General features: G+C 36.1%; 1 protein-coding gene across 1 annotated transcript in view; it reads left to right on the top strand.

Annotated features, from left to right (window-relative positions):
* The window catches only part of LOC145671296 (dipeptidase 1-like), a 408,614-nt gene extending 386,546 nt beyond the window's left edge, over window positions 1-22,068 (top strand). The window contains exons 10-12 of the mRNA XM_081740265.1: window positions 13,643-13,718; window positions 16,701-16,839; window positions 18,924-22,068. Of these exons, the coding sequence (XP_081596391.1) occupies window positions 13,643-13,718; window positions 16,701-16,839; window positions 18,924-19,025 (317 nt within the window). The 3' untranslated portion in view covers window positions 19,026-22,068. The remainder of the gene's footprint in view (window positions 1-13,642; window positions 13,719-16,700; window positions 16,840-18,923) is intronic.
* Window positions 22,069-25,523: the final 3,455 nt, after the last annotated feature.

The following is a 25,523-nucleotide window of genomic DNA, read 5'->3' as shown; positions in this document are numbered from 1 at the left end:
TTATGCAGCTTCCATTCCGCTTTCTTTTTCCTTTTTCTTGCTTCTGTTTCTCTTTTGCTATCAAATTAAACAAAAATATCCTTATCATCTCATTTGAGTGGTGATAATTGCCTTTTACTGGAAGTGCTTTTGTTAATTTGCATTAAGTTTTCTAAAATCTAATCACGTAAAACAATTGGTTAATGCCTTCTAGTACTAAGTTACATTTCTAAGGAGTTTGGTTTACCAAACCTCATTTAAATATTTACTTTGTATGTCCATGTGTTTGACCGTTTGTCATTCTGGAAGAAAAAATCTGTGTCCGTCCGTTCGGTAGACAGAACATGAGTGTTCTTTCCAGGAAACAAAAAATATATGGCCGTCCATCTGGGAGACAAAAATGAGTGTCCGTCCTTTTGGGAGACGAAATCTGGTTTTCCGTCCCTAATGGAGACAAACAAAATGTGTGTCCGTCCCTTTGGGAGACAAAAATGTGTGTACGTTCGTTTAGGGGGAAAAATGTGCGTCTGTTCTTCCTTGAGACAAAATGTGTGTGTTCCTCCCTACGGGAGACAAAACAGATGTGTGTCCGTCCCTCCAGGAGACACTAATCTCTGTCCGTCCATCTTGGAGACAAAAATTTGTGTCTGTATTTTCGGGAGACAAAAAATGTGTGCCTGTCAATTTGGTAGAAAAACAATGTGTCTCCGCCCGTCTGGGAGACAAAAAGATATGACAGTCCTTCCACAAGATGAAAACAGTTTGTCCAACCCTAACAGAGACAAATAAAATGTGTGTCCGTCCATTCGAGAGACAAAAATGTGTGTCCGTCCAGCTGGGAGACAAAATATGTGTCCGTCCCTCGGGGAGACAGAATATATGTGTTCGTCCTTCCGAGAGAAGTAAATCTGCGTCCGTCCATTCGGGAGACAAAACCACTCTGTCTGTCCCTCCGGGAGAAATTAAAAAGTGTATCCGTCAGCCTGAGAGACAAAAGGAAATCTCAGAAAGTGCTAGATGGATCACCATCAATTTTGGACACTGTATACAATGTCAAAAGTCAGAAATCGTATTCGTTGGTGAAGGTGATACTCAAACCAGAAGTAATAGAAATAACGTTCTAATGTTGATCACTATAGAGCAAAAATGGTAATATATAGCGAGAAGCGGTTTGTATACAGTTCATCAAACGTCTCAGGAACAGTTTTTATCTCTATTCTTAATTCTTTATTAAAAGCGAAAGTGGTAGAAGTGTACTACAATTCCCGGTGTTAATGCTTATTTACATAGAGCTAAAATTGTACGAGACAGCGAGAACCATTTCTTTGGAATCTATTTATTGTTCTAAGAGTAGATATTATCATCTCTCTTTACTGGAAATAAAAGAAATCAACAACTTTCGATTTTAATGTTGATTACTATAGACTAAAAATGGTAATAGAAATCGAGAAGCGGTTTTCTGCTATCAACTAAGCGTTCCAAGAATTATTCTTTTTTCACTCTAATCTCTACTAAAATTGGAAGCGATATAAATCTTCTAGTACTTAAGGTTTCAATAGTAATTGAGTAAACATCTCGCCATACAATTCAAAACCAGATATCTCATATAAAATCAGTCGTTTAGCTACGAAACAGACAAACATTTTCTGAAGATAATATATTTCCTTAGAAAACCAGTGAAAATTTTCGCTAGAGGGAATGTGTATAAACATTATGTCTGTATAATTCAAAATTCCTTTTCCCCTTTAATGTGCAGCTCTACCACGCACGCGCAACTTATTGCCCTGTGATTGCCTCGAAGCAAGCAACAGTATCTCATTAGTCACGTAATAGAACAGTGTGGTCCGAACGTTGCCTCATGCGGCGGAAACTGAACAGCTTCTGGGAGAGGTCATTCTGGCAGTTTCCAACACTGAGTTCACGTCGTCGCCCGTTGTAGAACTGTATCAAGTGCGTAATGTTCGTGTAGATCATGCAACTGTGAATCGTATTATACAGAATATATGTGTCACATAGTTCTGGGCCCACCACAACGGCGAGTAGCTGGGACCTTTCCCAAAAGGGTTCGTGATTTGGTCGATTTCTCGTACAGAAAGAAAACGTCTCCGGAAGGTGGAACGAGGTATCACAATTAATGCTGCATACTACCAGACTTATGTTCCGACTGAAATGTACCAGCATTATACAGACAAGACATAAACCAGGTTGAACTGCACGAAGACAAGGCATTCAGGAAACATCACTGAAATTCTATCGCCGTATGGAACAGAAAACTGGAATTTCGGCGCTTTCCTTCTCTGACATAACTGCCAAGAGTCCCGATGCCACCCCAGTGGACTATTGTGCTTTCGGACCCCTCAAGCGGCGCCTATCTCGTCTTCAAGTCCGCACCGTCACTGGCATATGGAATGCCTGTAAAGAGGAGGACGCAATACCCATTGGTCAGCTGGGACAGTCTCCTGCAATGGGTACTCCGATACCGATTAATAGGCAGTAGAGCTGACCTGCACATCTAACAAACGGTTGCGGAAACATGGCATGTCTATTTCCAAGATAACGTGGCACACTCAAATCCGGCTCAATATAATTGAATCAACCTCTGTATAATAGAATAATGTAACAATGAAAATGAAATGATATTTGTAGTCAAACATCACACGATTATGCTCTTTACGCTAAATGTGACTTATAATTAATGAAAGGTGCAGATTATGATATTAATCTGGGTATACATAGTGGTGTCTAGGTACGGGCCTGCACAGAGGGTGGGTCGTGGGAGTCCGGACGCCGATCGAAATCCTGATTTACCTGTAAATTTAGTTACTAGTTTAGGGGTAATTTTACAAAATGTAATATAACTTTACTATATCTTTATATTGAATTTATACCCCTCTGAAACGCCCTAGATTGGCCCACTGAAATATATTCGTGCGCATGTCCTGGGTCCAGGCCAACTCCAAGTGAATTCCAAACATTTAGTATTAAAAATGTGGAGCTAGATTAAATATTCGCTGTGAGTAATTTTAGTTAAGAATCAGGCATTGTCAGTGGTGATCCTTGACTTTGTTTCTTTATAGTCCTTGGTAATCTAGTCTGAGGCAGTCATACTTCCAGAAAAAATGTTCCGGGGGTACTCTTAATATTCTGGGGGCACTGCTGGTACTATTCTATTTATTATTATATTATAGACGTATTATTTTGGTGTCCTTCGGGGGGGCACTCTCAGAGCTCCGGGGGGGCAGTGCCCCCCAAAAAAAACATGTATGGAAGAAACACTGATCTGTGGTCTGCCTGGACCCCAGGCCCGTAGCCAGCCCAAAAATGTAGGGGGCGGCTGAAGTTAGAGGTGCCGATCCAACCATATTATAGTTCATCACCATATTATAGCTCATTTGCAAGCGTACCGTGAAAATTTTAGAGGGGCAGCAAAAAATTTAAAAATTTACTGGGGTGGCCCCCCTAAACCTCTCTGGATACGGGCCTGCTGGACCCTACTATACGTTTGTGTAAGTAATATTATAGTATTACGTGTTCGTCATGCGTTTATTTCGTTTTCCTATCATGTTGCGAAGGCGAGCTTTTCAAATTCCTCTTCCAATTAACCTAGATGAGTTAACAAGTATTATGATTCCATTTCAGACAATAACAATAATAATGACAATGACCCATGCAATGTCGATACATTCATTGAAAGTATCGTCACTAGGTGCCGGTGAAACAACATGGAAAAGAAAGTGAGTAAAGCAGCTGAAACTGATGTCACAGGAATAGAGTGTCTATTCTAAAATAAAGAAAATAATGGTTTCCGTTGGACGGTAGAGCAACATTCTCAAATTCGTCTCCCTGTTGCACGGAAAATTATCTGGATTTTAAAAAGCAGAGGTGCAGCACAGATTATGAAAATGAAAACTGAAGCCTGGAACATTCGCATTACATCAAAAAAAATAATACACTTAATTTTTTTCTCTACTAACAAATGACATATTTGCAGAGTTCAAAATACAAACTTCATATGTTCAATTGTTCAAAACAGAAGAGAGGAATAGGGATGTAGTATATTACATATGCATAAAAAATATGGAGACCTAATACTAAATTGCCAAACTGCTCAAACTATTCTTGGTGGATTCATGATCTCAACTAGTTTCGACCTGCAAAAACTCGATTTTCTAGATTCCAAAGTTTCTGAGATTGTCAACCAAACTGTGTATTGGAATACAGAAGGAAGTCGAAAATCCGAACTAATTGGGACCACAGGTACTTCTGATTTTCAAATTGTTCGGGTTTTCGAAAATGACCAAGAAAATGCTATTTAAGCTTAAATATACTGTACGATATGGTATTTTACCGATACAGTGGTTATACAGTACATACAATAATTACAATATCGTACGTAAGGCTACTTACATTTAATTTTTCTGAAGAACCTACCCGTACACTAAATTACAGTGTTCTTGTAACTGGCACTTAAAACTTAACTTGTATAGGACTAAGGGAAAATAAAAATATATATGGCAAACAATTACATATGAATAAGCTTTTGTAAAAACACTGACTTTACACAACACCGAAGGACAATCCTATTGTTTGTTTATCGCTAGCGCTAAGACAAATGTAAAAAGCTTCTAGAGACTGCGAACCGAGTCGTTTTTAGATGTGATATTCAATTTCGGAAGTGGTAGAAATCAATCATTTCCAGTTTTAACATTTATCACAATAGGCTAGAAAAGGTAACATCTAGAGAGAAGCTTTTTCTTTTTTAAAAAAAATCGATTTATCGTTCTAAGAAAGGGTACAATCTCCTCTCTTCTAGCATTCTATTCAAACCGGAAGTGATAGAAACGAACCACTTCCGATAAAAATATTGAGAAAATATCCCACGATACAAACTAAACGTTACGTGATTTACTGCTTGTTACGTTAATAATCGAAAGATTTTCTGCAAACAAGCGAATCCTATACACTAGACCAGTGGTCGCCAAATTTATCACGCTTCCGAGCTATCATATAGTTTTCAAACCCTACTGTGAGCTACCAATCAAAAGAACCACCAAGTTTGTTTTTAAATCTTACATTTGTTTGTTGCCTATAAACTTACATTTCTAGTAAATATGAAATCGAACTATGCAAGTTAGCAAATGTCTAATATACACACGAAAAACATAACGTTTAGCAAATGTCTAATATACACACGAAAAGCACAACGTTTAGCAAATGTCTAATATACACACGAAAAACATCACGTTTAGCAAATGTCTAATATACACACGAAAAACGTCACGTTTAGCAAATGTCTAATATACACACGAAAAACAACACGTTTAGCAAATGTCTAATATACACACGAAAAACATCACGTTTAGCAAATATCTAATATACACACGAAAAACATCACGTTTAGCAAATGTCTAATACACATACGAAAAACATCACGTTTAGCAAATGTCTAATACACATACGAAAAACATCACGTTTAGCAAATGTCTAATACACATACGAAAAACATCACGTTTAGCAAATGTCTAATACACATACGAAAAGCATAACGTTTAGCAAACGTCCAACATACACACGAAACACATAACGTACACAACCCCACGTGTATACAATCAACTGTGAGATAACGCTGACAATGGCAGTTGCTTGGGAGAAACAAACAGTTGTTGTCGTCAGCGCCCCCTGCCGTTAGTGTCAGCTCAGTTGAGGAATCAAACTCAGCCAACCGGAGCGTTAACGCCATCTATCGAAAAGATCCCCGTGATCTACTAGTAGCTCGCGATCTACGGTTTGGCAATCACTGCACTAGACTCAGGCAACTTGCTGTTTTTTCTCTTTTTTAAGGATTTATGGTAGTTACGTAGCTGTACGCTGCTCAAAATCTAATTCAACGCAGTTGAAGTGATTTGTATTAAAATTCACCACGATTGTTTCTCTCAACACCACATAACACTAAATTCGTTTTGTCAATTCATTCTTGATCCGTTGTTATTGTGAAAAGTTTTGTAAATTATATTTCCACAAAATGGAATATATAAACACCAGCAGTAGGAAACAATATATATTGTTTTAGTTACAAAAAATTATTTAAATATGTTTTTTGCTTAATACTTATAACCAGTAGCGTATTTACGGGGGCCTCCGGGCTTAAGACCCCTGAAATTGTATTTATATTTACTATATGAAAGTAAATGAAGTATCTTGCAGAAGTTTCGCATTTACAGGAAGAAAGGAAAGACCCCCGAAACAAAATCGTAAATACGCCACTGCTTACAACTAATTATATCCTCTATTTGCTTTAATTAAATTATAAGGGAATTGTTAGTGTTGACTTAAGATGATTCAATTTTGAGGGTAGCTCATGCCCCATCAGGAAGTCGCGGTCGGAAAGGAGGATTGCCGCCGTTGACAGTGGCAGGCCGCCGGAGGCAGCCGGACCCGTTCGCTGCGGCACTACGATCTACTAGTTCAAAGTTGCCGACCTTTTCCCGAGGCGACAAGCGGTCGAAAATCGTAAAATAGAATGCCCTTTCTCGGAAAGGCCTCTTTCCGACCCTCTGCCGACCCCTTATGCCGGCCTCTTTTCGACGGCTGTGCGGGCGCATTTACTGCGCCTTTACGGCTGTTTGCTGACTGCTCGGCAAGGCAACTATTCGTCGCGGTCAAAAATCGCGCGGAAAGACGCCGGTGTCCGGTGCCTTCAATCCGACCGCCGCAATCAGGTAGTCATGCACAAATTGTCCGACTGTAGGCGGCAGGATCCTGATGGTGTGTGTAGTGTTACTAACTAGCATAAAGTGTAATTGTAATTTTTTTAAAATATTGAAACTTATTGTCAAAAAAGTTTTCAAGCTCACTAGAACACCTAGTTGTTCATTTTCTTCAAATAGGAAACATATGACGGCTTTCTCTTGTAGAAAACTTTAGAAATATCTTCACGTGTTATTCACAATGAAAATGGACTGCGAAAATAGCAAGATTGCTAACTTTACAACAAGTAATGGGAAATTATGATTTCACAGATGTCAGCTATCCTGATTAGTACTTTAACCGCGTAGAGTATCATCCACATATCCATTTATCCATTTACAATCTCTTATAGAGCGAATAGCCGCATTTAATGAATATATATATATATATATATATATATATATATATATATATATATATATATATATATATATATATATATATATATATATATATATATATATATATATATATATACAGGGATAAAAGTGAATCTGAAAAGGTAGGGGGACGCTAGGCGGTGACATGACGTTACGCTGTCCTCCTGCTTATCTTTGCCCATTGTAATTTTTTAGGAACTGGTGATACGCCGTACATAGTTCTTGGAGGTGGGAGGACGGCGTCCCCCTGCATTCCCCCTCACTTTTACCCATGTATATCAAATTGAATAGTCAATATAGTTCTTCAATATACCTACAGATTTTTATGCTGAGTTATCCTCAACACACTTTGAGCACCAGATTTTTGTCACACCAGTGCGCTTTCCACATACACATTTTTGACAAGCCATGCACACACATGACGGGTTTTGTTCCCTGAACAGTTTCCAACTTCACATCTTACTCGGCTTTCCATGATTTTTGGATTTTTCTCTTAAATCGCCTTACAGACTGGTTTTAGATTTGAAAGTGAACAGTTTCTCGTTTCCATATATGAAGTTCGAATTTCGAAGTTCCAGGGCTAGCTCCAAGATGAAACTTCTTCGTCTGATCCTGCTTCCTGTCGTCAACTTATGCAGAATCCATGCATTGATTGCTGCCAAATTGAGAACGCTATATCACACATGTACCGGCCATCTCCAACTACAAGATCTTACTGTGTACATTCTAGTTATTTGGTCCACTATATCGACTCTGTACTTTGTTGAGTTGCAGAAGCTCACAGTCTCGTGAGTTTTCTTTTCGTTGCTTGTAATTTCAACTGAAGCGTGCATGGTACTAAGAATTATAACGTTTTTTTCTTGGCTTGCATTGATAGACAGTAATTGACAGACATTCTTGAATACAACTGTTCTTTTATAAGGTTCTTGACCTTTTTTCACTGATGCAGACACTTCCCGTCTTGCACGATTTACAGTACCAACTAAACTGATTGATTCTAATTTCAATTTATCAGCAGGTTTTGACGTAGTAAAAAAAGTTATCCGTTTTAACGTTGACATCTTTCCTTGTGAATGGGGCCAACAAATGAAGAACTACATTCTCACCAACTGATTCATCACTAGATCGTGTATTATCTTTACCTGTATATGGAAAACCATTGCACACGTATTTCGTATTTACATCTACTTCAAGCCAAAATTTTATGCCGAGTTTATCAGACACAAAAAAATGAAAAAAAAATGTACATATTATTGTATGTTACATTTGTCAATCCTGTAGTTTTTGCAATTAACGTACAGCAAACGTACAACTGAAAACGCATGTTTTATAATATTTTCTGTATAAGTGTTCCATCTGTATGTATTTTCCGTATGAAACAATATAGGCCGCCAGAATCCCACGTACAAATGGATGTGTATATATAACATATAGCTGACGAAGGTAACATACATATATGTATGCAATATAAAGGAAGACTGTAAGATATCAGACATCCTGCAACGGCATGATGTAATATCTAAGGGAAATGCCTATGTAGCATACGGATAACGTACGCTCGCTACTGATTTCTGCAGTAAACAAGATGATTCCGTATATTTGTACAATATAGCGCTGTCCGGAGAACGGATTTTTCCCTGTGTACCAGCAATATTCTGTGCTATCCTTTCGGTGTCTTCTGTGACTTGACGAAAGCATTTGATGGCATGGACCACCAGATTTTGTTAAATAAGTTGTATAGATACGGTATCAGGGGTATTCCACTATTGTGGATAGAATCCTATATCTCGAACAGAATACAAATTGTAGACATATCCCACCTAAACCAAAACTCAAAGTATATGAGTAAGCACAAATCAAAACCCGAATACATCAACGTAGGTGTTCCACAAAGATCAATTTTGGGACCTATACTCTTTCTTCTTTTCATAAATGATCTCTCAGACCACCTTAGAGAGACTAGACTTATTTTGTGTGCAGATAATACAAACGTCATTATAAAATCAGAACCACCCAATATCAAAAAAAAAAAAAAAAAAAAAAAATAGATAACAATATGTCACAAGTGGTTTCCTGGTTTGCAAATAATAAATTATTTCTAAACTCAATTATTTCTTGCTTATACTTCCATTCTAACCACACTAAATTGACACCATATCCAGTACTTCAAATAGACGAGCAAATAACAAAGCCAACCGAAACAGCCAAGTTTCTTGGTCTTCTGATAGATAATAATTTATCCTGGTTTCAACATATTGCAAAACTATGTCATGAATTATCCTCTGTAATTTTCCTAATATAACCACTTGTTTCCATTTTAAGTAGAAAAGCAATACTAACAGCTTACCATGCACTGTTCCACAGCAAAATCAGATATGAAATAGTGTTTCGGGGTTCGTCCACTGAATTTAAGAAAGTTTTTATACTCCAAAAGAAAGTGATAAAGATAGTCACTAATACATCATATTATACTTCTTGCAGAACTCTATTCATCGACCTGAATATTCTTCCACTTCCTTCCTTGTATATATACGAAACATTACTTTTAGTCCATAAGAAACAAGAACTGTACAAAAAGAATTCAGATAAACATGGATATAATACAAGAACGAAGTCACACCTTTAACTTCCTCTTCACAATACCACTTTTTTCTCGAAAACAATTGCATACAAGCAGTGGCGTATTTACGATTTTCTTTCGGGGGGGGGGCTTTGCTAACTTTCGGGGAGGGCTTTGCCTGAAAATGTGAAAATTCTGCAAGATATTTCATATACTTTACTATAGTAAGTAAGATTTCGGGGGGGGCTTAAGCCCGGAAGCCCCCCCCCCTAAATACGCCACTGCATACAAGGGTGTACAACTCTTTAACTCTTAGCCTATTCAAATTAAATCTCTTTCCAAACATGAAAGTTTCAAAAAGTCAGTACGTACTCTGTTGTTAAACAACTCACTTTATACTGTGGAGGAATACTTGCAAACTGATCTAGGTTCTGCTAAGTCGTAAATGTAATTCTTGTACATATTATATTTTTTTCTAGTTTGTAAAAAAGAAAATGTTGTATGGGTGAGTGATGAATCTTAATAATCCTTCCAAGGAAACCACATTTTGTCGTGTTTTTCTATCACCTAGAAGATATTGTAAAAGTAGTTATGTTTTTACAATAATATGAATATATATTTTGTATAATATCATTAACATGTTCTACATCATATGGCAATCAGACAATGTAAATGGTCATTGAACGCAATAAAATTCTATTCAATATATTGTAGAAATGGACACCTATATTATGATGATAAAAGTTGGTCATTTACAATAAGATTCGGACCTGGTTCAAAACAAATAATGTAGTTTTGCATGAATGGATTCCTGATTTTAGACGCAAGGGCAAACTTACCTAGCCAAACGTTGTGCGGGTGGCTTTGATATCAAACCTTGATCATTATTTCCGTGAACCAATTTCTTGCCATTGTTTCAGTGAAGAAGGGTGGGCCCCATATTTTGTTCCACAGGCTCTTTATTGAATTTGATTTTGTACCATACACACCACTACCATAAAGAATAACACAAAAAGCATCTGTTTCTTCCAATGTGATTGACCACATTGCATTTCAAGACTTCAACCGAGTCTCTCCTTCTGTACATCTTTTCATGTGCTTCAGAATGTTTTCACTTATCATCAGACGCCACGTACTGCAAACACTATTTTCAGATATACTTCGCCTAGCAAAAGGTGTCGGTCCACCCTTTTGACGCATAATATTTTGATTTGCACGTCGACCTGCTGTAACCATGCCGTGAGAGATGACTTTCCAAACCATTCCTTAAAAGCACGATCTTCATGGCTATACGAAATGGTCTTCATGGCATATAGCTGCTTGAAGCTGTCGTGTTTGAACATTCTTATGTAAATTACCTCTAATAGGTCCTATGTGAGATCATCCTGGTCCGCAACTTTGAACTGTATCTGTGATGGCAAATGTTGATGGAGCTTTCGAAACAGGGGCAGGAGGGGGCAATTGCCCTCCCCTCAAGAGTTTGAGGAATACATATACTTTAATCGATTGTCTACTAATATACTAGCACAAAACATGAAAATCTTATAACGGTGGGCTCTTTCAAGTGAAGACAGAAATGACGCCCCTGACAGGGGTGTCATTTAGGGGGGCAGAAGGAAGCAATTGCCCCCCCAAGAGTTTGAGGAATACATATACTTTAATCGATTGTCTACTAATATACTAGTACAAAACATGAAAATCGTATGTGGGTGGTACTCTTGCCCCCCTCAAGCGAAGTCTGAAATGACGCTCCTGTTTGGAAACACAATTATCTGTTTCAGATTCGCCTCGTTCCTCTGTTTTTGATTCCATACTTGTTTCCTTACTCCTCTGTCTCACTGTTACTACTATCACCACCAGATTCTTCACTAGGGAGCGAATAGTAGTATGTGGTGCATCTGAAGATTACTGAACGTTCCTTTATTCCTGATCAGATATTCAAAGTTCCGAAATAGCTCTGAACACAACAATACACGCACATGAAGTGAAAAAAAAAACGACTAGTGTGATCTAAAATAAACAAAAAATGAACAAAAAAAGGAAGAAATAACAAAATAATATAGTACAGCGCTTCTATACAGAATCGGTTCAGAATAAAGAAAATTTGTAAATCTTTGTTTTTCACGCCGACAATCTTTATAGAGAAATATTGGTCGCGGATACATTGTTTCTTTGTGCGACGCTCAAACCGACAATATTTCTGTAAGAGTTACTGATATTAATGACATTGTTTCTTTAGTATGACGTAGTTGCTGTGTTTATCACTGAAATAGGGAAGGCTCACTTCCCAAATAAACATTTCATTAACGCATTATTTAATTCCAAAATTTTGTTAATGAATGAAATGTTATAGTTACTTGGTTCAAATTGACCCGGCGGTCCTTTAAAGAAAAATTATTAGTATCGCAAAAATGGTATTTATTTAATATATAAGATTTTATTTGCAGACACGTCACTAAAAATGGTGAAAATCACAAACAATTATGAACATCTTTCCATAATTAAAGCCGTAGCATAGAAACGAAAACCTGTATTTTGTCAAAATGACCCTTTGGTCCTTCTAGTGTTGATCCATGCACAGTTCTGATATATTCTATGAATGTCTTTCAGCTAAAGTAATGCCGAATGCTTATAAGTAAGCTAAAATTGTCTATGTTCTGTCTCATAATAAATTATATTCTGCAAACATGAAAATACATTAATAAAGTTTTATGTATGAAAATTTACGCGAACGGTATGTCCGATGAAATTAGCAAATGGAATGAAATGTAAAAACTCTGAGAATCCTCTTATACATGTTCACTACAGTTTCTGATAGCATGATATCAACCAGAGACTTCTCGCAGTAAGAAACCGCAATCAGAATATCCTTCGAGACCCAAAATATTTCCACAAATATACATTTGAAACACGTTAAAAATACAGATTTAATATGTTATGACAGTTAAACTCGTATTTCTTCGTTGAAATATTATCCTAAGACTTGATTTTTTGGCAAATACCCACATATCCCACTTGAAAGAGGAAAATTTATATAACTAGTTATCAAAAGTTATATTATTAGTTATATCCCAATACCATATACTGTACTGTCACCAATGCTTTAAGAGCAAGAAAGACGAACAAACTTGTGCTAGGTAGTTACTGCAACCTGAGTTTGCATCTAGTCCAATTCAGGGCAGTGGATGACCCTGGGTCACCAGGCTCGTTATCGATGATGAGTGTGCGGTGTAAGCGAAAAAAAGTAGGAAAGATAAGTACCAACCTGTGGAATGTTTCAATACTTTTCTGTTACAACTACATAGTAATGATCCACGTTTTTAACGCAATTTTTACAATTACAGATAAGTTACATGTTTCACGCCTACATAAACAACTTACTTAAACATGTCTTTGGTTTTCAAAATTAACAGGCGTAAAATCTAAAACGTTAAAATCTACCAACGTATCTACGTATAAGGAACGTATTTTCATATTATTCTGGGTTGCTGTATTTTTAAAATCAAATTTACGTTTAGTTTTCATTCCTATAAATAATGTATGTTTCAGGTGTGTTAAATAATGCATATTTACTATATTATACCACGTTATCTTACACGTCGGCATTCAGGCAGAAGTCACTAAAGCCAAAAAAATACGAATGGAGTTCGGTACTTCTTCCAGTACGATAACTATAAACAAGGTGAAATATACGACGTTTTGATACGTATTATGGGGCTAGATGTAGTAGATGGAGCTAGATGTATTATGGGGCTAGATGGGGCTAGATGTATGCTAAGGACAACCACGCTTAGCATCACAATTTCACGTGCTACATCTAGCCTGACAATGTTAGAACGTCGTGTATTTCACCTTGATTATCGATATCGTACTCTCCATTTTTGTTTTTCGAGTTAGTGTGTTGCCTGAACGCCGACGTACAATTTTTAAATCTGTATATCCGATGTAACTTTGTATTCTTTTCTTTTCTTTCTAGACCACATAAACTACATTCGTTCTGTAGCTGGTGTGAACCACGTTGGTTTAGGCGCTGGTTATGATGGAATAAATTTGTAAGTTGTTATGCCACAAAAATTATATATATATATATATATATTAGTATACTTCTGTCTCACATAATAGAAGTTATTATTTTTAATTGTGTTGACAACTTCACACATTTTTATCATACTAATTTCAATTTGATAATACACCGCGTGCGCGCAGATGCCATTTCTCTCAAATTTTATTTATAATAGAATCTAATAGATGGCTCACTGACCATTTGTGTCGTTTGTCAGCTATTCTGATTGCATCTAGTGAGAATTATTCCAGTAGGTGTACTCACGAGCTGCACATTAACCTGTGAGACAAGCACAATTTATAATCTGAAAGATTTAAATTAAGAATAGCCTTGAGAATGCTTAGAAACTGAAGACACTGGATAATATAAGTAGCAGATGCACAACATATCATTTACATGTGTTTTAATAAGTGCATGTGTTTTAATAAGTGATGTACAGTGACCTTTCTCGGAATCCCTTATGAATTTTATTCTTAGATTTAGCATTATTATGTTGAAATCTCTTTGATTTTAAATTCCAATTCACCATTTTGAAATAGCAATAAACAATACTAAAACAGTTAGAAATCAGCTTATTACAGAATATTAATACAGCTTACAAAAGTATTTTCACAGCTTGTCATCATTCACAATATAAACATAATTTAAATGTGGAAATTATGTATTTGCTTACTTAAAATAGTCACAGGGAATAAATATTAAGCTAACATGGAGGACGTAGAGTGTACTTATTTGTTTTGGAAAGACAACGAAAATTAGATATTAGAGTTTCAGAGAAAAAAGAATAGAATTAGGTTTACGGGTACAATTCACACATTATGGCTTCAACATACAATTAGCCACTTACTCACGTCTATTCTGATATGCATTTCTGACTTATTGTAGTACAAGACATCCATTAATATTCCCATGAATGTAATATATATATATCTGATTCCCTATATTACTAGACTTCAATCAATATTACAGTGAAGTAATACATCTCGGACTGCTTGTTGTAACAGATGTCAATTAATATTCCTGTGATATGATATATGTCTGAGTGCTTGCAGTTCCAGACGTCAATTAATATTCCCATGAATGTAATATATCTCTTATTCCCCATATTACTAGACTTCAATCAATATTACAGTGAAGTAATACATCTCGGACTGCTTGTTGTAACAGATGTCAATTAATATTCCTGTGATATGATATATGTATGATTGCTTGCAGTTCCAGACGTCAATTAATATTCCCATGATGTGATTTATCTGTGACTGCTTATACTACTGGACGTCAATTAACATTCCAGTGATATAATACATCTCTTACTGCTTGTTGCAACAGACATCAATTAATATAACAATGGCATAATATATGTCTGACTGCTTGTAATACCAGACGTCTATTATTAATGCTTGATGTAATGCATCTCTGACTGCCTGTAGGTATAGTCTTAAACCCTACTTATTGTCTATATGATGAAATACATCTTTGGCTTTGTGTAGTAATAGATGCAAATTAATATTCTTATGATGAAAAACATTTCTAACTATTGTCAGTATGAAGTCAATTAATATACATATGGTGTAATATATACCTCTCTTACTGTTTATAGTATTAGACGTTAATAATATTCTTATAATGACTGCTTGTAACAAATATCAATTATATTCCTATGATAATTCATCTGAAACTGCTTGTTGTACTTTGAGTCCTATGATGGAAATATCTATATTACGGACTGCATGTCCGAAACACCACAATAGACTCCAATTATTATTCGTATGATTAAATACATCTATGACTTTTTGTAGTATCAGATGTGAATTAATATTCTTATTATAATATAATGTATCTTTGAGTATTTATAACGTCAGATGTAAATTAGTATTTCTATTTTGTAATAGATATCTAACTGCTTATAGTGTAAGACCTTATTTAATATTCTCAAGTTGTATACGATACATGACTAATTGAAGTACCAAACGTAATATTTCGATAATGCAATATACAGGGTGTTTCAAAACAACATCGACAAAGTTTGGGAGGTGATTCCTGACACCAAGATGAGACGAAAAGTATAGACCATCCTGGGTACACAAATGGTTCCTTTCCGATTTATAGGCTGAAGAAAATATGAAAAAATGAACTTTAAAGGTCCATAACTCTTGTACTTTAGGTCCTACCATAGTCGAGTCAAGACTTTATTTAGGAACTAGTATGTGCCCTATCTAAATACTCATGTTTCAGAATTCTTGGATATTTCCGCAACAATTTTTTAGGGATAGTTGGTGATTATTTCAAATTATATCACCGTAGCCAAACTCCCTCTATAAAAAATGTTGCGTGAGTATACCTTTGGATTCTGAAACATGTATTTTTGGATAGTCTACATATTAGTTTCTAAGTGAATTCTTGACCTGACTACGGTAGATTCCATAGTTTTGGAGCTATGGACCTTTAAAATTAATTCCTTCATGTTTTTGGCAGTCTATAACTCTGCAAGGAAGCATTTGTGTACCCAGGATGGTCTATACTTTTCGTTTTATCTTGGTGTCAGGAATCACCTCCCAAATGTTGTCGGTGTTGTTTTGAAACATCCTGTATATGGTAATTCAGTTGACTGTTTATAGCACCAGATGTCAATTAATATTTCAATGAGCTAATACATCGCTAACCACATGCAATACAGACATTAAACAATATTTCTATTAAGTGATACACCTTTGACTATTTATAGTACCAGATGCCAGCTAATATTCCTAAGATGTTTTTAAATCTATGACTTCTTTCAGTAAAAAAGTCAATTAATTTCCTTTAATGTAATTCACTCGTACTGCTTGTAATACTACATAGTTGTGAGAAGTTAATATTAAGTAGAGTATTACAAACAAATCGGTAATGTAAGCAGGAAAAAACCAAATGTCTGCCCTCTAAGGCCTGTTCAATATTAATCAGTAAGTAATACATTTTTTCTGTCTTTCAGAACACCACATGGACTAGAAGATGTATCCCATTATCCAAAGCTTCTATCAGAACTTGCGAAGGACCAACGATGGAGTGCGGATGATTTAAAGAAATTAGTCGGGGGAAATTTAGTTCGAGTTTTTAGAGAAGTAGAAAGGGTTGGTTTCTTTAAGTATTTATCATACCTATGCTTCAAGTCAAGAGTTTCAAATAATGGTAATATAAGAGTTATTTATAAGAAAAGTAAATCACTTTATATGCAGTATTAACATCTTTGACTTTCAATGCATTTTATGAGTTAAGTATATAAACTTTGGAATACTGTATCCGTCCGTCTTTATGTCAAACTAAAACATATTATAGAAAGCTAAAGAGGTCTTTTAACCCTTAATTCTAAAAGAAAAATGATAGAGGCAATGTGGACCCGAACTCGATCCCCTGCCGGAGTTAATGCAGTTTGGATCCCACGGTAAGCTTTAGGTCAATGTTTCATGTAGCTGCTGTTCTGAACGGAACTCTAAACTTCAAATCTACTGATGGAAACGGTAGCATTTAATCACTTTTGTTTCTACGCTGATTACCATAGAGTAAAAAAAATAGGAAAAATGCGGAAAATATGCCCTATGTAGAGAGAGAGAGTTCTAAGAATAGATTACTTCTGATCTCTTGTTATTTAATTAGATCTAGAAATTTCAGAAATCTATTACGTTTTCTGGCTTCAATAATGATTCTCAGTAAAGTAAATAATGCAAGAGATAATGAGAAATAATATATTTTTGTTATCAATTAACAGTCTCAAATCATATTTTATTTTTTGACCTTGTCTTTGTATTGAAATTGGCAATCACAAAATCCAGATACTTTGGAAGTTTGCCCTAATTTGATAATGTGGAGCGATATACTTCTGTTTAATTCCTAATCTTGTAGCAGGCTGGGTGTAAAACTTAACATCACTCCATGGTTTTATATATTTAAGCTTTTATAATCTGAGGTATATGTAGTAAAAGTCTATAGGAAGAATAATCACTCACACATAACTCTGAAAGGAAACATTTGTGCACCCAGGTTAATCTATACTTTTCGTCTTATCTTGGTGTCAGGAATCACCACCCAAACGTTGTCGGTGTTGTTTTGAAACACCCTGTATAAATCGTGGATTATTATTTTAGTTTGTCCTAATATAATATGTGCCAAATACTTTTCTATAAGAAGATGCATGCACTCAATGTGTACTATACGTACAGGACAAGTCGAAATGATGGATTTGATTTGAGAAATTTATTTAGCTATTGTAATACATGTGCTAATAAAGGTAAAATGTCAAGGTTTTCTGTACACATATCACAAGTGTTCTACACAGAGAAAATTCCGTTCTCCGGACAGCATTATATTGTACAAATATATGGTATCCTCTTGCTTACTGTAGAAATCAGTACGGAGCATACGTTATCCATATGCTACATAGGCACTGGCCTTAGATGTTACATCATGCCGTTGCAGGATGTCTGACATCTAACAGTTTTCCGTATATCACATGCATATACTTATGTTACCTTCGTCAGCTATATGCTATATACGTCCATTTGTATGTGAGATCCTAACCGCCTACATTGTTTCATACAGAAAGTACGTTCAGATGGAACACTTATACAGAAAGTATTATGAAACATGTGTTTTCAGTTATACGTCTGTTGTACGTTAAGTCCAAAAACCACAGGAATTATGCATGTAACCTATGTTTTTAAGTACGCCACCTACATTTTTTTCTCAGTTATGTTAGCACCTCATGTAATACGGCACAAATCAAGCCGATAGTCTATTTTCTGCCATACCTTTTGTAGCATTTTGCGGTCAATATCCTCCTCGCTGATGACTCCTGGTGGTAGAAAATAGACTATCGGCTTGATTTGTGCCGTATTACACTGCATGGAAATTATCCTTTGAAAGTTAACCTAGTGAAACGCATGTCTCATAATAACATATGTTTATTAAATTTCACAGAATACATTTCTGAGATCGGGTCTATCATTTTGACTTGCCCTTGCAGGAAGGGCTACGAAACGCCCAGGTTTAGGCGGAAGAATCCCGAATTTACATTATCTGTGACCCCCATTAATTGTTACACCGTCCTAAAACTACCCAATCATACTAGTAGTAAATTTGTGAAGATAGGAAAATATATTATTATTGTTTTCGCTTCTTGCTAGTAAAATAATTTTACACACTTTTTTATGTTTTTTAGGTACGGGATGAATGGTTAAAAGCAGATGTGCCGCCAGTAGAAGATTGGATTTCGATAGACGAATTGGAAGGAAGGACTTATTGTAGATATCCTGGGATATAGATGGCAGCACTTGAATAGTGATTGAATGTAATTGAAAAAATATTGTAATGGCTATATTTGTACTGAATGACTGTATACGAACATAGTGTTCAATGTATCCAAGAATATTCAAGGCTCTTTAGAATTGTATTATCTTTATTTTGAAATATCGCGATACGAAATATAAATAACAATACTCGTTTTATCATACACACATATTGTGCAATATATATGGTAAAGATTGAATACAATGCCAACGGACTTTTGTTTAAATTTTGGAGAATAAGATCTTCCATTTCGATTTCGTAAAGCTCAAATTCGAATTTTTGATTAAGAAATGAAACTTTACAGCATATTTATTTTTCCTTTAACAAATCGTGATACAGGAAAATTTATGTACTAACTAACTACATAGACCAAGAACAGATCTAACTCATTTTTATTGTTTCCAAACCCACCAACATTTCTTCTCCACACTGAGAAGGCTTCATATGCTACATGAAACATAAACGGTGGATGTATAGGCCAGAACGTATGCTTAATGCTGCCCCAAAATTCAAATTCCTATCACTCCTTCCATGCCACCAGAGAAGCACTGATGATTTCAGGGTATTACCATTCGGGTAAATTTGCATGTTCTCAGCTTGAAACCAGTAGGGGTCTATTGCGAAAACCTTGGTAACCGAAGTTGAGAACGGTCGCAAAAATTCCTCAGGAGAATTCCACCCGGTCCGCCCCTAAACCTGAACTCATCATTGACAGTAAAGTACATATCTCTTATCTCCTCTGCAACTCCGAGAAGACTAAGATAGTGTGATCACTCAGCAAAAAATATTTCGTACTAACCTACGCAGAAAAAGGCACTAAAATTTGATTTTCTCCCGTTTCACCCTATTTATGACATTTTACGTTATTAGTATCGTATTAGAAGGTTTCCGGCAGCTTCCCTCCTCTGTGGGTAAGCTAGGGACCTTCACATTCTTGAAAGAACCCCAAATTTTAAATTTTTAAGTCAAAATTCAATACAAACCGTGCAAACTACTCAAACCCATTTACACAAAAACAAGGCATCTTATTTTTAGAAATGTCAACACTCCCCATAGAGTTTTATATTTCTATGGTACTCACCCTTCTCTGCCCGTCCCAAGCACCATCTACAGGTGGTATCTGCCGTGCCGTTTCTTCGTATTGTTGTTGCAGGCGACTACTTGCCTTTCAATATTGTAAATAGTGCTGCATGTAGCATTTTCTTCTTTCCACCTTAACACTTGTCCCTAGTGGCGGACCTAGAAGGTAAAAACTGAGGGGCGGCAGCCAGACTTTGATATTTATATATAAACTTTCAAAATTATATAAATAATAGCTTAAATTATTTTGTCACTTAAAAAACTGGGGGAGTCAGGCCCCCCGGCCCTGGCCTAGATCCGCCACTCCTTGTCCCCAAAGCATTTGTCACGATTCATGAGCACTAGGTGTATCATCCCGTTTCCCGAGCCCTGTGAATTATCAAGCAAGAAACAACTAACCACTGCCAGAATTCCTTCTCCTTGGAGAAGGAGACCCGACGGCACTTCTACTCTTGTAAATACCACTGTTGAAAGAAAGGGAGAAAAAAAGTTACCAGAAACAATGAAATTTTGGTACATTGTCAAATTTTCATGAGATTCCTTTTTCTCTCCCCCAAATGTATTTATGAGAAAAGAAGAGAATGAGAAAAGTACTAGATTTGTTGGTGAACGTATTAGAAAACTAAAATATTATAAAGGCACTAGATCTAGTACGAAAGTACTAGCTATTGTCACACTGGACTAAGAGAAATAAATCTGCTACACCAACGCAATCAAGTGCTTGCTCAAACATGTTACAACACGGAAAAGAAGGAATGTCTGTGTCTTGACTATACTTGCGTCGTACACCTCACCTCACACATTTCGAGAATGAAAATAGTTACACCTCGTATATATATATAAGTTTCTAATTTTCTGATAATCCTATTTTCTTTACGTGGTTACTTTCTTAAACATTTGGGACAAGAATAAAGAGCCTTGAAATAACTATATATGTGAAAAGTGGAAAAGTATAGGAAAAAGTTTATTGCAAGTTTAAAGTAAATAACATACGTATATTCACTGTTCGTTGCATATGAAGGTGATAGGCTGTTTAAATGAAATAACAATGGGTCTTCCATCAAGAGGAAAAAAGAAGAAACTAAATATTACGGGGACAGAAGTGGTTCAGAATTTAGTGCTGAAAAGAAAAGTGCATCGTGCCACTTCTTTCCTTGTATTTCATGCGTTTTAATAAAACCCATATACTGTATGTAGATTCAGTTAGGAACTACCCTGTATCTTTGATGAAAATTAATTTTAGACTTGAAATAAATAACGTTACAAGTGCCCTCTGTTGATTCCTGAAATAAATACGTTAGAAAGTACACCCTTCTTTATTTAAGAAATCTGAAGAGAGCAAATGTCTAGATATTTTTGCGTTATGGAGCAAGGCATACCGTATACGTTGTTTGTTATGAAATAAGATAATTTGGTCAATGTTCCGTTAAGGGGGTCCAGTGTATTTGACACCACTTCTATCTATTGATTTTCGTTTGATTACATAATATAACGTTGTATATGTTTCTCCTAGGTTAGGTTAGGTTACGTTAGGTTCGGTTCACTTCGCTTCGGTTAGGTTAGGTTAGCTTAAGGGGGTCCAGTGTAGTTTTGGACCCCCTTAACGTAACATGGACCAATAATGTTCTCAAAACTGCAGTTACGTTCTCATTTATTTCAGCATTTCAACTATTATCTGTATAACCTACTACTTTTTGAATTTAAATGGGGCCTTCACTTTGTAATTTTATTGTTACGTTATTTTACGAATCTTATGGAAATTTGTAAAACAAAGTCCTTTATTTTAGGTATGTTTTATTTCTTTTTTAAAAAAGAATATCAAGGGACAACTTGAAACGCTTCTTCTATTTATGTCTTCTAAGAGAAGCGTTTAGCATGTTTTGTGTACTATTACGATACAAGTTGTAAATCCTAGCAATATAATTGGTGAAATAAAGTTTTCTTTACTAATTTTATTATTGAATTCAAATCTGGCAATATATGTCATATACGTGTTTTCACATAGGTATTCTGGCAGTATTGGCATGTCACTGGATGCAACTGACAAGGGAACATCTTATATTGATAGTAGCGTTACCAAATCAAACAATGTGCAATCGATAGAGGAGTGAAAAAAAGTGAGAAATCCAAAGTTTTACGTGCCGACACACAGAAACACAGGATATACAGAGGAAAGAAGAATCTAGAATCATGTGAAGATAGCAATGCAAAAGATACACTGACACGAACTTCAAAATGATTAAAGTAATCAAAATGATATTTACACAACAGTATTGTAAACAAACATTGTACCCACAGACTTTCCAATAACATAATATGTAATGCAGTGTTGCCAACTGAGCACAAAGCAATGAAGTTTTGTTAAATGGCACGGAACACAAATTATAACATCTAGAAAATCTAATTAGGAGTAGAACCGTACCTATGAAGTCGTGATGTACAGTGTTGCCAACGTTTGAAGATAGACCTATATGAATTCCTATATGAATATCGGATGTAGAAGAGAACATACAGTACACGGTTCTAACTAGTTAAAACCAAAATATGAGACCACAAACAATAATATAATCACTGAAGCACGAAAATAACGGACGAAGCATAGTGTCGATGCAAGCTTGCCCAAATGGAAAATCAGAATAGTATCAAACACACAAAACTGAAATGATACATGCTCTTGGATTGACAATTGATTAGCAGGCTCACGTTTCTGATGCACGTAATATTGTATTACCTCACACATTATTGATAGTCAATTTTTCAGTGTAGCTGTTGATAAAGCGCCCCATAGTGTGTTGGTAATGTATGTACTCTTCTACATCCGAAATTCATGTAGGAATTCATATAGGCCTATCTTCAAACGTTGGCAACACGGCACATCATGACTTCACACGTATGGGTTCTAATCATAATTAGATTTTCTACATGCTATAGCTAATTTGTGTTCCGTGAAATTTAACAAAACTTCATTTTGTGGTCACTTGGCAACAGTGCATTACATAAGGGTGTTTTAATATTTATGCCAGGATTAAAGTATCTTCTGCTTTTGTATTATTACATTTTTATTGAAATAGGTCTAAATATTCTAAGGGGGAAGGGGATTTAAATGGTTCTCAGAAACCTATTACAACCGTGGGAAGAATGCGCATTTCAGCTCGTAGACTAATAGAAAACTTGAAACTTTTAGGTCGGTGGAAATCTTGCCAAACTGTCTGCATGGCAAATTTTGAAATTGTGCTATTGCCTTTGATAGACCGAAGATTGTGTAACTCTGTGACATTAACAACTGGCAAATATATGTGATACGTATACTATCTGAGTAATTAAGTTATGTTGGGTGCAATTGATAACTTTAAATTCAGAAAGCATATAGGGCCGCGGTGGCTCAGTGGTAGAGCGTAAAGTCCCTAGTTCGGTCACACCAGTCGCCAAATAGGCTTTGTGGTGGACAAACACCTTATCAATAGGTTTCTCGGGTTCTCCTATTTCCTTTTTCTTTCTTCGTTTCACCACTTCATTCATTTGTTATCATCAACGCCCAGGGGCGGATCCAGAACGGGCTTTGGAGGGAGAGCGATGGGTTGTAATACTGCTACTTAGAGCTACTTGTAAGAGCTCCAAACTCTGGGATGGGTTTTATTTATATATATAAAATACGAAAGTTTCCTCTTGTGGAGAGGGGCGATTGCCCCGATTGCCCCCCTGGATCCACCACTGTCACCGTCTTTAGTCTACGCCGTGACTCATAAAACTAAAAAATATAATTATTTCATTTTTCAGGAAAAAGATATAGATAAAATTATTTTGTTGAAATTGACTGATCATGGGGCATCCGCATTCCACAATGATCTTGCAATTTATCACTAAACAACTTTGGGTTGTGCCGCTCCAGACCATATCAGTCATTTAAACATAGAAATGCAGCATAGGCCAGATTAAGTGATACGACAAATATGTCAGTGTCAATGTTCAATCAGTGAGAACATCAGCAGGCTACAGTTAGTGAGCAGTTAATGATAATACGAGATGGTCAGTGGTACTGCACTCCTGTGGAATACATAAGATGTGTGTAACATGCTAACCTCCCTACTTAAAATTAAGTAAAGAGATATTCAAGGTGGTAGTCTCCAACATGGCGGCTCCGTTGTTCAATTGTTTTTGGAAGATTGCCTCATTTTCTAAACATCATCTACGGGCAACAAAGATTCCCCAATCCGACAGTCTTTATCCTCACCCTCAAGACCTTCACCTGATTTTTTTTTTTTTTTAACCTACTAGGCACTGAATTTGATTCCGTCACAACAATTACAAGTTAAAAGTAAAGATGTCGCTACATAGAATTAATTATTGATGTTAAGCGTACACAACTAACTCGAAACGAAATTATACAGTGTAAAAAGAAAATAGCATATACTATTATGTGTATCCAACCACATTAAAAAATGAAGCAGTAATCCTATACACTGATTCGTACATGGTAAAAAGAAACGAACTGTCGTAAAGTTAAGTAAAGATTAATGTTTCAAATACTGTTCACGAGAGTGGTAACTGTCTGATAAAAATATCATTACATTTTCATGATGTCCGAAACAAATTTAAAAATTTAAATTACGTTCATTATTTCACTAATATACTTGAGTATGGGACAGAACATTTTGATTCGGATAGCGTGAGGTTACTGTGACGGAACGTTTCAACTACTATATTTTCCATGGGCAGGGAGGTTTCCTTTTATGTTAAGATACATTTATTCCTACCAACATTACTTTTCTGCATACAATTTTACAATTAGCAGATATCTACACGAAAAAAAAAAAGTCCTCTGTGAAGCACGCGATTGAGGTGGCTGTTACACCCAAGTACAATGTACGAAGTAAAAATGGAGTATCCGAATAGAATTACGGAGTGGAAACTTAAGTAGACTTGCAAGATATCTGGAACTCCAAACTTGGACATTGTTAATGTCAATATTTCATCAAAAATTAGGGGGCGCGGTGGCTCAGTGGTAGAGCGTTCACCGCCGGTGCTTGGAGTCCCTGGTTCGATCCCAACTAGGGCCGTGTGGACTTTGTGGTGGACAAACACCGTGCTCGTGGGTTTTCTCGGGTTCTACCGTTTCCTCCCACTTTCTTCATTCCAACATTTCACTCATTATCACCGTCTCCTTTAGCCTAACCGGCATAACCGTGGACCGTTAAACTTAAAGATTCCATTTTTCATCAAAAATTTTTGTGATAACTTCTCTATTTAACAAGACACATGCAACATTAAAGTCTTGTTTTTCAGCTCAAGCATTATGAACCAACTGACACACGTCAACTATTAATAATACTTCACTATATACTACAACACGACTTACGACTCGGTGTACGGCCAGCATAGATGCCAACACGTA

The sequence above is a fragment of the Thermobia domestica genome, chromosome 2 (genome assembly GCF_964235325.1).
Source record: "Thermobia domestica chromosome 2, izTheDome1.hap1.1, whole genome shotgun sequence".
In the NCBI taxonomy this organism is placed as follows: Eukaryota; Metazoa; Arthropoda; class Insecta; order Zygentoma; family Lepismatidae; genus Thermobia; species Thermobia domestica.
Note: the sequence above shows the minus strand (reverse complement) of the source record. Positions and strands in the feature narration are given on the sequence as shown.